The sequence below is a fragment of the Copadichromis virginalis genome, linkage group LG16, assembly GCF_057382275.1.
Source record: "Copadichromis virginalis isolate Kocher_CV1m ecotype Utaka linkage group LG16, C_Virginalis_male_GT1.1, whole genome shotgun sequence".
Lineage (NCBI taxonomy): Eukaryota > Metazoa > Chordata > Actinopteri > Cichliformes > Cichlidae > Copadichromis > Copadichromis virginalis.
Genome location: NC_140633.1, coordinates 35,991,454 through 36,005,634, shown reverse-complemented (window position 1 = coordinate 36,005,634; position 14,181 = coordinate 35,991,454). Strand labels below are relative to the sequence as shown.

At 37.9% G+C, this 14,181-nt stretch overlaps 1 protein-coding gene across 1 annotated transcript in view; it reads right to left on the bottom strand.

Annotated features, from left to right (window-relative positions):
- Positions 1 to 2,056: 2,056 nt before the first annotated feature.
- The window catches only part of calcrla (calcitonin receptor-like a), a 29,003-nt gene continuing 16,878 nt past the window's right edge, over positions 2,057 to 14,181 (bottom strand). Inside the window, exons 5-13 of the mRNA XM_085434600.1 lie at positions 13,709 to 13,821; positions 13,173 to 13,264; positions 12,941 to 13,067; positions 12,631 to 12,784; positions 12,483 to 12,543; positions 12,272 to 12,338; positions 11,052 to 11,270; positions 10,394 to 10,435; positions 2,057 to 6,174 (exon numbers count right to left, since the gene is read on the bottom strand). Of these exons, the coding sequence (XP_085290726.1) occupies positions 5,953 to 6,174; positions 10,394 to 10,435; positions 11,052 to 11,270; positions 12,272 to 12,338; positions 12,483 to 12,543; positions 12,631 to 12,784; positions 12,941 to 13,067; positions 13,173 to 13,264; positions 13,709 to 13,821 (1,097 nt within the window). The 3' untranslated portion in view covers positions 2,057 to 5,952. The remainder of the gene's footprint in view (positions 6,175 to 10,393; positions 10,436 to 11,051; positions 11,271 to 12,271; positions 12,339 to 12,482; positions 12,544 to 12,630; positions 12,785 to 12,940; positions 13,068 to 13,172; positions 13,265 to 13,708; positions 13,822 to 14,181) is intronic.

The following is a 14,181-nucleotide window of genomic DNA, read 5'->3' as shown; positions in this document are numbered from 1 at the left end:
TACTTATTCAGGTCACGTAAGAGGGATACAAGCCAGAAGCAGCAAAGAAAAAGACATGAAATGTCTGCTGACATATAACTACAGGAATTGTGTTTCTTAACAATTCTTCACCACTGAGGGAAAATTATATTTTTAAAACTTTTGCCCAGTTGGCATGTTGTGGCTTTGAGCGAACCTGTCTTGCCACATGCTGAGCCAGATAAGGGTCATAAAAAATTCCATATGTCAGCTTGGGCTGTTGTAAGCAGTGGGGCAGTAAATGTGTGGTGCCGGGAGTCTTAATTGGACAAAGCAGGATGCATACTGTAGAAGGCTGGATTTTCTTTACCTTTATAGTGTTTTACAGTTTTGTACTCATTTGAGTAGACAACTTTGTTTAGCAGAATTTAATGCTTAAAAGTATAGTGTGCTGCTAAAGTGCACACTCTCAGTAGCATCAATATAATCTCTCATAGTCTCATAAATAATATTATACCGCTAAATATTCCATTAAGACCTTGCTTATTTGAAATATTTATGAACATTATACCAATAACAGCATTAGTAGCATTAGGGTTGTATTCAGTGTTAAGCCCTACATTGTCTCGATTTGCATGAACATTAATTCCAAATTAAAGAGTAAATTCACTGAGACGTGGTTTGTCAATGGAGCTTATACACATAAAAACATGCTAAGGTTATGGATGGCTGATGTTTGTAATACATAATCAAGGTAAATATCTGTTAAAAAACTCATATTTTCATATTTTAAAGTATGTATTGCTCAGTTTTCCTAGTCAGTGTTTAAACAGATCAGAGCAACCCATGCTACTGTCATTATACTGATGGTACCGCAGCTTCCAGCTGGATTGACCATCAGCCAGCAGCCATGGACCAAAATCTGTGAGGAAACCTACGCTTAGTTCAGTCGGTGCCATGAAGAATTAAGACAGTTCTAAATGCATAAGACATGACAGGTTATAGATTTGTGAAAAACGTATCAAACTATCAAAGTGCGGGACCATGAATCATTTTTCACTCTATAAAATTCAACTTGTCTGTGCAATGTTAATAAAAAAAAAATATTATTGCACCTCATGGTCTTTCTGTACTTTGCAACACTTTCAAGTTTTGTGCACTTAGTCACCTGTTAATATGTTGCTCATAAACTAGGTTAAATTAAGTAATTTGTATTAATATGGTGTTAGTCATAATCTCCCATTATCACATGATTTTTTTAATAGACTCTTCAGAAATTACCCAACGCTTAAGGGATTCGGGAACGGAACAACATAAAAAAAAATGAAGCTTGTTTGTTCGCTTTTACGGTTTCAGTGGGGACTCTTTGGCAACATAGCAGATGTTTCTCATTACAACAGCCCCCACTACAGAGTCCCAGACGTGTCAAATCAACTACACAATTCAGTTACACTGTGTTCTTTTGGGATGTTTCACTTCAACACAAAACTCATAAATCAAGTATATAGTAGATGGGACAAGTGAGAATGATATGAAATGTTACACCGAAGTATTAAATTGAATAGATTTGCTTGAATGGCTGTAGAATGATGCAGGCGAGAGTTTGCAACCTGAACAGGACTTTTTATGGACATTGTACTGCAGTTTGATGCAGGTCTTTAGCTTGGGTATCTTTTGCTAATCATACAGTCAAATTAAGGAAACTGGTGGTTAGAGACTGTGGCACAACCATAATTATTGTTACTGTTGCCTTTGAGAGACAGTGACTAGTCTACAACCACTTGCAGTCAGTTGCTATCTTTGAAGCAACCTCAGTGCATAAAGTCAGTCTGCTTAGTTTGTCATATCTGTTGCCATCTCACAGAAATTCACTGTTTACATTCAGAGTCCAGCCAGAACCTCAACGATTTTAAACAGAAGTTCAGAAATTCCTCCACAAATTCTGATGCAGTTGCTGCAGGACAGCAATTTAACTATTGCAAAGACATTGCATTGTATACTAATATAGTATATTGTGTATCTACATACTGTATTAGTATGTAGATACACACAAGATAGCGACATTGTCTAATTCAGTGAAATAATAAAAAAAGAGACATTGTACGTAAATATATGTGTATATACGTTCTTCACATCCAGAGAATAAAACAAAACCATTTACATTCAAACAGCAGTGTGAAGTCAATGTGTCAAGACTACCAAAGTTAGATACAGTACAGTATAAACAAAACCTACAGACATAGTCCTCAATACTTTTGTCATACTTTACAACATTTTACCAAGTGTCATCGGGGACATCACAAATCCTTTGGAGAGTCATATGAAAACATTTCACACATAAATACACAACTTAAATGATACACAAGATTTACTACATTTACCAAAAGCCTATGGCGTTTCCACAAATCTGAAATTACTTTCATCAATGATTATGAGGCATTACTACACAATAAATGACTATTTATGGATACTTTATAGCTTTCCCATTGTACATGAATCACGTGCTGCAAAGCAGTACAGCGTCAACCATACATGCAGATTGTATTGTTTATGTTTAAATGAAGAAACTGTCCTGCAGATATGATATGATAAAACTACAAACTGTATGTTGGATATTAAAGCCTGATCTCACATAGAATCAATACAGAATGAAAACTGAGAACATATGACGCAAACTGATTGGTTTTGCCTCAAACATTAACCACTTACTAATAATGTTTCTTAAAAATATGCCAATTCATTGTTTAGTGTAGAAATAAGTGCTTTAAGTCACAGCTGTATTAAAGACTGACAATGGAAACATACAACAGTTATCATACATAAATGAATAGCCAGCAATGTAAATGTATTGACCTTTTCATTGGTGGTTATTTCAGATATCCATGAGATTTTTCACAAATGAATCTTATGAAAGAGTTACTACCATTAAAAAAAATAAAACACAGACAGTGGTTGAATGCTTTCATGAGTATACTGTACTCATTTATACTGTATATATAAATCATGCATACGCACACTCACACTTGTCCCCTTTGCAGAAATGTTAGATTTATAAAATATTTACATTGACTGATAGTGACGTGTGTTCCCAGCATTATGGAAAATGTGTTAAAATGATTTACAGTGAAGAGAAAAAAGACAAATAAAAAAAAGAAACAAAAGTTCAAAGAAGGTTCTGTGATGTGAATGAGAACACACATTTCTCAGTAAATGCTTTCAAACTGTTTTATCAGTACACATTTTTACAATTTTTAGTGTTTTGTGGTGTAAAATGTGACAAGTTTATCATGTACACTTCTTAATAAGGCTGTGTGCAGACTAGCATTAGCACTGTGCTAAAGCAGAGGGCTCTTTCCAAAAAATAAAATCATATACCTTAACCCTTAATGTCTTCTTTATACCTCACTCTCGGGGAATAAAATACTTTTAGCCTTTAAATAAATTCCAAAAAGAAGAGTAAATTGTGCGTTTTCATCCCTGGTCACAAAATATTGACATTCTATCAGATGTCACTGGTGTCCCATACATAAATAATAGTAGTAAATAGTAAAACTACCAGGCATAGGAAGGGACCAAGTTTTAAATTCATAACCCTGCATGTATAAAAAATGCTCTAAACCAGTGTGGTTAAATACAACACCAAGAGCTCCTCTACAAGTGTCAATATGTGATGATTTGGGGACAAGAGACCCCTTAAACTAGGTGTGTTGTAGTACCACAAGCTTGTAAGTATTGGAGACTCCAGAGGCTTTGACAAAACATCAGTATTTCATCCCTGGGAATAAGAGTAGGCTAAATTAATGCATGCATTTTTATCCACTAATCACTATAAAGATTTGGTTCACTGAGGTAAGAAGGGTTTTGCCCCAGGTAGGATTCATATCAAAGTAACTGAGAAAGCACCAGTCAGACCTAAAACAAACAGGCAGTGGAAGTTTTGGAGATTTGTATAATTTGCTCATGCATGAAAATAAGGAACGCTATTCCTTGACACTTCACACAGATCTAATGCTTCTCCTCTTTTGCCATTTTTAGTGTCTTCAGTGTAGCAGGACAGGTTAGTGGACATTAATGTTGCTTGCTTCATTTTGCATCACGATTTTGCCTGCTTCTATTGCACTTTCCATTTTTTATGTGCAAACTGATTATAAGATCACTAAACTCAAACGTTCATACTGGCCTTAAGATATTGTTTCGTAGCATGACTATCCTGTAAAAAGACGGGGACAAAATGCAAAAGTAATCCCACCTATATCAGGATTTAGCGGCCTGAAGTTTCTTACAAATCGGTAAGCTTTTTAGTACAGATAGTACACTTGCTAACATTAAGATACAGATTCAGTTTAGGTAGAAAAGAATAATGTGTACTGGCTTCAAAGAAGATGGAAGTGAATCTACCGTAATTTCTAACGGTTGCACTATAAAGAAACAGAAACATGGCTTTGTTCATTACACAAGAGGAATTAAATCTTTCTCCTCTTTCATGCGAACATTAATAATTGTGGTCTTCTTCAATTTGATTTAATTTTCTTCCTACTACGGTACTGGAAAAAGCAGCACGTCATCCAATTAACTTCCTGTATTCTGTCTGAAAACTGAGTACTGTTGACATCTTAATTATTTTTAAATGCTTTATGAGGGGTAAGGATAAAGACAGCAGTAAAAGTAAATGTGATGTGTGCTTAAAGGAGCCAAGTCTTTAAATAAATGCTGCATTTCATTTGCCTTGGAAGTTGCACATCAGAGTGGGGTGTGATGTCACTCCTGAGCCGGGTGCGTCCTAGCGGCGTTCTGCTCCTTCGCAAGGTAGAGCCATTCACGCATGACTAGCAATATAGCGCTTTGCTTATTTTATAAGCTGGAAAACACCACTGCTGCATGTTCACACACAAAACGTGGTCAATGCTCTGAATATGGCTTATTCAGCAATATAAGCTTTACAGATTACATGCACTGCTATACTGGATTGTAAAATCGTTGTTGGTGGGAATTCTCCAACCTTCCGAATTGGAAGTCAGATTTGAGGGGGGTGTTCCAGTTAAAAAACAAAAAACAAACTTTTGGTTGGGAAAATTCCAAGTTCAAATGAAACACACCATTGGCTGTCAACATTCAAATGTGGCTTCTCTTTGATAATATTCTGTAAACATTGCAACCATGTGGCCTAACTGATGCACACGTTAGTAAGGATCACTTGAGCAGGTGCAAACATCTTGACTAGAAATGAAGAGCGTGAGCTAGTGGTGCGAACCAAAATCGCCTGCATGAACTGCACACACAGGAACAAACACTGAAACAAAGAAAAGTTTTCTGTGCTGCTGGCAAGTTATATCAGTATTTAATTTTGAAAATAAAAAAACAAACATGTAACATATAAACCTTTCATAAATACTGTATGATATTTAATCCATTTTCATTTAATAAACACGAATATGTTGATAAATTAAGTTTAACATGTGAAAGATACAGATATGTTTAATACTTCAATATGCACATGTTAGACGTCCTATCTGATTCATTATTGATAATGAAAAAAATAAATGAGGCAGGCAAGATTTCTTGGTTTGGCACTAACTGTGTCAAAAGAATTTACAGTGTAACCAAAGGCCTTTTGTGCACAACATGAACCCGGGAGGATAATCAAGCAGTCAGTAATTATTGATTTAAAAATGATTTAGTCAGGCTGAAAGATCTGAAAGCATCGTAGTCCAAGTAAAGCAGTTCAGATGCAAATTGTAGACAAAGCACAGCGCAGGAGTAGCTGTATCAAGCTCACCGTACAGTACAGTTAAAGGACCTGTGTTGGTGTGGATAAGAAGTCATAATTTCCTTCAGATGCATGACAGCCCGGATGGACAATCCTTTTTCCCCCTCACTCGTTTTCCTCTATGTATCTATGGGAAGTGGCCAGTTTTCCTGGATGGCGAGCTCCAAGCATGTGGCAGATTTTAAGGGTGATGGTGGGATGGACAGAGTCTGAGAGCACTGTTTGTATCAGGCGAAGGGGCTGTCTGACTTGAGTATGGAGGCATCTGAGTCGTGGCAGCCTTTGCCGTTCATGTGTTCCGAGTGACCGTCGATGCTGTAGCAGCCCTGTACCTCAGTGATGGAGGAAGCTGTGTAGGAAGCTGAGCGCAGGGCATCCGAGTGGTTTCCTATGCTGCTGCCAAACTGGATATGATACTGGTTCCAGTGCCGCCTCAGAACAGCTTGGACCTGACCAGAGGGATCATATATCAGATATTAGCTGACAGGAAAGCTTTCAAAGGTGATATAAAGCCTGAGAGTTCAAGTGATAAGCCCAAAGTAATTTTGCATAAGATGGCAGAACAAAATACAAAAATAAATATTTAGATGTTTTTGGGGTTTTTTGCTTCGGTTTTTGGTTTATTTTTTGGCACCAGCTTCTCCATGCACATCTGTGAAAAGTCTAGGGTGACTTTCTGACAATTACACTTTTGTAAAATCTTAGCACAACATTGGTAAACAACAGTTAACAGAATTCTTTTACCCTTCAAGGGCCGGTATCCTGAAACATTTACAGCAGTGTCCCTGCTGCAACACACCTGAATAAAATTTGTAGGTCATTAGCAAGACTTGACTGTTTGCCAAGGTGGCAACCCCCAACCCTACTCAAGTATATTTTAATAAAAGTGTAAGTTTAAAAAAATAATAATTCTAAAACTACTTTTATTGCACAGTGTTCATTCACTCTTAAGCTGCTGTAACACAAATCAGATGGCTGAATTGCCACATCAGCCTATAGTCAAGTTCTATAGAGGTAAGGAACTACTAAATTTTATTCAGGTGTGTTGCAGCACGGACACGTGTAAAGATGTCAGGACACCGGACCTCGAGGACTGGCATTCGACAGCTGTGCTTTAGACAGAGCCAAAGTTAAGGTGAAGTTTTTGTCTTAATGTTTATATAGGCTAAAAGCTTTCTAGCTCCAATTGTGTAAGCATGAAACAACTGATTATCACATAGTCAGTGAAATAGTTTACTCAAAGACAATTAATTGATAAAGCGGTATAAGAAATTCATTGATGAATTTCTTAAATATGAAGATGATGATTGTATATTATCCGAAACTTGAAAAGTTGAAGCAGTGGTAGAAATAAAAATTGGTAAGCATTTTCACATTTTCTGATACTCGGGAAAGAAAATAGGAAAATATTCCCCTGCGAAGGACTGCATTTCTTCTTTTATCTGTGCTGATATGAAACCTTTAAAATGACTCATAGACATGATAACACCACTAAACAATGGACGTTGGATAGACGTTCAGATAATGTCTATATTGGGTCCATTGGTCCATGACCGATTCTGGACATCTATTCTGGATGTCCAAACAAGGTCCACAGTTTTGGCATCTAACCATGACCCAGCCTGGACGTTAATATGATGTTCAACATTTGAACTTTAGACTGGGTAATATTTTTGGAGGTCATGTGGATGTCTATGATAGGTGCAGGAAATTTACATGATTAATAAATTTATTATTTTTTTTATTTACAAATATCAAAATTGTTGTTATCAACATGATACATATAAATATATGGATTACTTGATTACATGATTTATTGTCTCTCTTTTTTTTTGTTTTGCTTGTTATTTTTAAAGTTCCAGTTTTGCTTTAACTGTTTTAATTAAAATAATTAATTAATTAAAATAAATAACTTATTTGTTTGTACTATAAATATTCCATACATGGAAGTCATACGGACATCAACACAAGTATAATGGATGTAGACAAAAGACGTCGCTTGTTGTTACAAAACAACCCCTTCAGCGGACCAAAATTATACGTCCAAAAATGACTTCTAAAAGACGTCACTTTGCGCAGTGGGATATGCCTCTTATCACCTTAATCTATGAGAGAAAGCACATCTGTTTATTTCCCACATTTTAAATGTGATCTTAAAATGACTTCATCCTTTGGGATGTGATAGTCTCAGGAGCATTGTTGGTAAGCAACCAAGAAACAGCAGAGACATGGCTAGCCTAGCTTAAAGCTAGAAGTACCAAGTAACACAAGGGCTTTACATGCTTTAGTTTTTGCTGGACGAACAACGGCAGGGCGTCATGGAAATTTTTTGCACAACTGTAATAAATTCGAGGGCAATTTGAGAGTCTACCTAACTCTAAAATAGTGTGCTGTTATGCTAACCACAGCATAATATTGATGTCTTCATTTTTTGGATGGTAATTCACTACTTGAGACTATTTGAACAACGTTTCTAGTAGACAATGGCAGATGCAGTAAGCATGTACTGAGGTTGGGGTTTGGCCAAGGCCTTAGGGACTTGGGCGAGGCAGATCTCAATGCAGTAATGAGAGGTGAACGAATTGAAAAAGAGGGAGGAAGAGAGGGTACGAAAAGGAGAACAAACGGCTTGTGGGTTAGTAGGGCACATATATACACAGAGAACCAGGGGAGGGGTGCTTCTGTTTTCTAGTTCTTCATTAGATTCTTGTGACACAGAGACACTTTATTAGGGACATCAATTCAACTGTTATTTTGTAAAAATGCCTTATTAGTCAAACATATGGCAGCAACAGCATGTAGGCATTCAGACTGACAATCTGCTGAAGGGTCATGGTTGTTGGTGCCAGACGGGCTGCAACCTACACAACCATCTCTAGAGTTTACAGAGAATGGTCCAAAAAGAGAAAATATTGACTGAGCAGGTGTTCTCTTGGAGAAAAGGCCTTGTTGACTTCAGATGTCAGAGGACAATGACCAGACTGCTTTCAGCTGATGGCAACAGTCACTCAAATAGCCATTCATTACAGCTAAGGGATGCAGTACAGTATCTCTAAACGCAAATACTCCGAAACTTGAGGCAGATGGAGTGCAGCAGCACACGACCAGTTTTGGTAGCTAAGAACAGGAAACTGACTATGTTTCACACAGGCTCACAAAAATCAGACAATGGAAGATTGAAAAAGATTGAATAGCATCAATTTCTGCTGCAGCATTCGGATGGTAAGGTCAGAAATTGGTGTAAACAACATGAAAGCATGCAAACAATTCAGGCTGGTGGTGGTGGTCTGAGATATGGAGTGAGATATGCTTTCTTGTCACATTTTGGGCCCCTTGGTGCTAATTTTACAGCCAGACTGTTGTTGCTGATTATCCCCATCCCTCTATTGCCACAGTGTACCGCCTCCTAATGCCTGCTTCTAGCAAAGTAAACATGAGTTCACTGTACTGAAATGGCCTCCACATTGACCAAATCTATGTCTAACAGAGCACCTCTCGGATGTGGCAGGACATGTCACATCATGGATGTGCAGCAACAAGTCTGCAGCAGCTGTGTGATGGTTCCAGCACACTGGTGTATCTATTTCATGAATAGTTGAGGCACTCCTGAAAGCAAAACCTGGAACATGCATGATCCATTTCTTCACATAGCATTGTTTATCTTTCACTGTAAATTCTCTCTGAAGCTCTCTTTGAGAAAAACGTGTTTTGATTAAAGTGTCGTTCTATTGTGCCTTACTGAGTCAGTGTTTCTGAGTACAGAAATAACAATGCCACTTTTTCTTTGAGCGTATAATGAGCACAGGGTTAGGACACACTATGACAGTAAAATCACAAGATAAATATCAAAGGGAAGTTACTTAGTGGATCTTGTAAACCATTCACTTCAAGTCAAGTTCTCTGCAGACCAATTGCCTGCAAAATTGACAGTAATCAGCATGTAGCTCATGGCTGCTTGCTAGCAGCATAATTTTCAGTCTGTGGAGAGCAATGCTGGAGAAGTAGTCCGACTTTTGTCTTTACCTAACAGCTGTAAGCACAAGCTGATTTTATTTTAAAATGTTTATTGAAAAATTGCTTCTCTGCTGTAATTGACCTTCCTTTAATCTACTGTAAGCTCCATTTTTTAGGTATAACCACAGGGAAAGCAAGTAGAAACAATGCATTTGCAAGGATCCAGAATCATAGGTGTTGATTTATTTTTACCATTTATTACTAAATGCCCAAAGATGATGTCAGCTACTTTAGTAATTCGCTGACCTGGACTGAAGTTTCTTGGGTTGTAGAAAATGAAAGGTAACATTCCTAAACTTTTGCATCACCAGCATTTTCTTTTTTTTTGGTCTGACAAAAAAGTAAGACCTTTGAACAAAGGTGTACTTTGGACAGCCCATTCCAAGAGTTTTTAATTTAACATGCTAGATTATTCTCTAGGGTATCTTTGCTGTAATTTCATTCAGTGTAATCAAGCTGGTAGCCTGAAATGTTATGACTACATATTAGTTTCCCCAACATTGGAAGAGTAGCACCAGGGCAATGACCCTGTCAACGCATGACCCTTCTCAACCATGAGGTCAGCACAAGTGTGGGATAGGGTGTGTACACGTGTTGAAATATCTAAAAAAAAAAAAAAAAAAAGAATAATAAAAGGGCATAACCCTGTCTTACTTCTCCATTGAAAAAGCAGAAGATGGTGGCCACAAGCAGACCCTGGAATGAAAAAAAAAAACACATTAAAAGAGAGATGACATACAGCTTACTAATTGGTCTCAGGAAAGTCATTTGTAGACAACATCTTAGGGTCTAAAGTGCTGTGAAGCAGGGAAACTTAAGAGGTCAAAGTGAATACATTTTGAAAGCTGATTCAGGCTGTTACTCAAGACATTTTCCCTGCACTGCGCACACTGGGACAGCTCAAGATGATCAGATAACGCTTCATCAACATCCAACGGATTTCAGTCTCTTTCAACTCAAATAATTTGTGCCTTACTTCCTGCTGTTCTTGCCTGGGCTAGACAAACAAAGTCTTTTCTCTGGCTAATGAGAATGTTTGACTCTTGTTAAAAGCTAGAAAACAATGAGGTTAATGTCCATTTAACAAATGATTTTATTAAAATACATGTCTCAAGCACCGAAGGAGACAAAGCAATCAATTTTCATAATAAAATAAATATGCATGATAGAATGACAACAGAACTACACAAACAGAACAGTTAAAGACTGCCGTAGATGCCACAGGCAGTCGGCTTTCTATGCTTTATATGAATGTGTAGAAATGACGAGAATCCCCTCAAACCTTCACACTGATTAATAACCGCTGTCTCACCTGGTAATGCATGAGTATGTGCATGATGTAGTCATATATTTCCGAAGAGACCCGTCCCTCTGGCTTGTAGGGAAGCAGGACGTACTGAATTCCAAGCAGAGGGACCAGGATGAGCGTGGCTCTCACGGCTTTCATGTACAGACTTGATTCTGCTTGATGGGTCACCTTCAGTTTGGTGATGAGAACTCGCACGATGTTGAGTAGAAAGAACAAATTAACCTAAAGGGGGAAGTCATATATAAATCAGCATTACAGTCTAGTATTTTGATAGGATGTGAAAACAAGCAATGCCTCAAGTATAAGAGCATAAAGAGCAGTATGGCAATTTCTTATAAGAGGTGAAAATCTTTATTGGTGACATGCTTGTTAGACACTGTTTACTTGCTGTAGGTTATACTTTTTTGTCCTCCTCTTGAGGAGTTTCCTCAGATTTTTTTAAGGGCACAATGCACATCATGCCGATTCCTCTGAAAATAGTCTGGTACAAGGACTGGACTGAAAATGTTGAAAGACGTTCAGCCCGGAGAACTATTGCTTAAGACCACTTCTAAAATATTACAAGTACTTCTAGTTCATTGGAAGCAAATGATAAAGAAATCAAAACTTTTGCACAGTACTGTATTTGAATTATTAAGAGACTACAAAGCTTCTTTTAGGCATCATTTCTTTAAACACGTCAATCCTAACAAGACAAGTGTTAACAAAAAAATCAAAGAGGAATGTTTGCTTTTTCTAATAAGCCGAGAAAGTCTTCAGTTCCGTTACTGCAGTATTATAAGACACCGAGTCTACTTCTGATACACGGTAAAGTTAGGAAACCTACACATAACATTTTAAAGGATGTTGGAGGCTGAACATTTAGTACAGACTGTCCTAAGGGACCAGCGTTCTCTGAAGCATGCTCCAATGTGCTGATTAGGTGAATTCCTAGAAAACAACATAAGCTTGGGGACCAGTGGGTGGATTCTCAAAGGGGAAGATGCATTGATTTCACAAGACAAACACACTTATGCATGTTCTGAGACTGTCCTGCTCACAGGACCCCCCACAGAGTCCACTCAGAGGAGGACAAAAGCAGCTTATTGTACTCTTTGCGCAACAAACAGTGTGGCAAGAGAAACATGAAACAAATCAGCTGGTTTATTCTAGTAAATAGATATATAGTGAATTACTTGTTGAAACTGATTGGAGTTAGGAAAGAAAAGAAGTAGTATTCTTACCAAAAGAGCAGCACAGATGGGGCCGTGGATGATGTAGAGCAGTGATGTTTTTGAGCTAATCCAGCAGCTGCAGAGGAGAGCAGTACAAAAAAGGTTTACACAACAGTAACGTTGCATCACATAACAGCAAATCTATCACAGCAATCTGTGGGTTTCCTTAAAAAAATATTATACAGGAGAACTTCTTGCACAAGCATTGGCGTTAACTCACTTGTCGTTGTAGTAGTAGCTCCGAGCGACAGCATGTATGGTGGCTGGGATAAGAGGAAAGCCTGCAAAACAAAGTGAGCAAGTTAGGTAAAGAAAGACCCTTCAGTTAGAAAAATGTAGTGATTAGCTGACTGATATCCTCTTCTTACCCCATCCTAGGAGATAGTACCACATCAGATGCTGCTTCTCAGCAAACACTGCCACCACGATGAGAGTGTGCAAATATATCCCCTCACACAGCATCCAGAAGTAATTACAGCCAAACAGGTACAGGTGAATAAACTGGGACACTTTACAGCTTGTCTGAGGAAGGAAAAGACATAATAAATGTGGATTTATAGCAATTGATTTATGTTTAATATTAAACTAGAATGACCGGTGTAATGGTGCACATTAAACTAATAGAGACATTTGTGAGGCTACAGTCAAGTGAATCAATACAAATAATAAGAAACTGACTGGATTCCTCTGCACGAGCTCCTGGTTGTTGGCCACTGCAGTCAGCAAAATGATGGTGATCACAGAGTTCAGAACAAAAGAGAAGAAGAGGTTCTTATGAAGGGTGATCCTTTGACAGCTCAAACTCCTGGAAAAACAGAAAACTGAAGTTATGCCACAACGCTTTTATGTTATGCACAGACTGAGAAGCATCCGTCTATGGAAGTCGCGCATATAACAGAAGTTGACTCACTTGAAATGGAAAAAAATTGCTAGGGAGATGAGGAGGGAAGTCAGAGACAGCCCATGTCCTATGAGGGCAAGGTAGAAAAGGTTCATTGCAGTCTGAAAAGAAACAACAGATGGAAATTAGGTTATCAGGCTGTAATCTCATTATCTTTCTCCAAATGGCTACTTGACTAAGCATCAACATACATCTCAGCATTTGCACTGAAAGGCTCTTGAAAATGTTCCATTTGTCTTTTAATATTTATAATTTCAAGCTGATGGGTTTTTTTATGAACCAGTTACAGGAAATTATAGTACAGTGCAATTATAATATAGTTTCTCCTTGTGTCCAAAAAAAAAAAAAAAAGGGGGGGGGGGGGAAATTGGGCCAAAGCAGAACAAATTCCAGCCTGTATTTGGTCACCAAGCAGACATGCTGTGGTGTTCAGAGCGTGCAGAGCCCCTCACAACCACATCACATGGCCATCAAAGCCATACTTTTCCTATTGTTGATTATCTAACATTTAAACTCAGTCCTACCTACTGCCATTTTCAACCTACCATTCTGCCTTCTACAGTGTGCTCATTGCAGCGGGTGTAGTTGGTCCATGTCCTGTTGCTCTCCGGATGCAGAAACCATTGACCACTGTCAGTGCAAATCTTTGTGACCATCTCTGCAGAACAAAAAGTGGTAAATAATTTAAATGTATTATTCTGATTTTTCCAGTAGAAGGTAGAGGCAGATGAAAAAGAAAAACACCATTATGGATGGAGCTAATGAAAACGTCAATTAGAAGAATGAAATCTAATTATAAGCCTGCACATCCTGTTGACGGTTGCGGTTGACTGAATGTGGTTAAGAAGTTCCCGGACGCTTAAATCAAATTTACTGTAATAAACAGTGATGTATTTACACCACTCCATACACGCATAAGTTAATAATCACACACACAAAAACCCTGCCTCATTAACAGAAGGAGCTGAAGTCAGTGATTTAATACACATTTAATACACTAAAAATTACAAATCCTGTG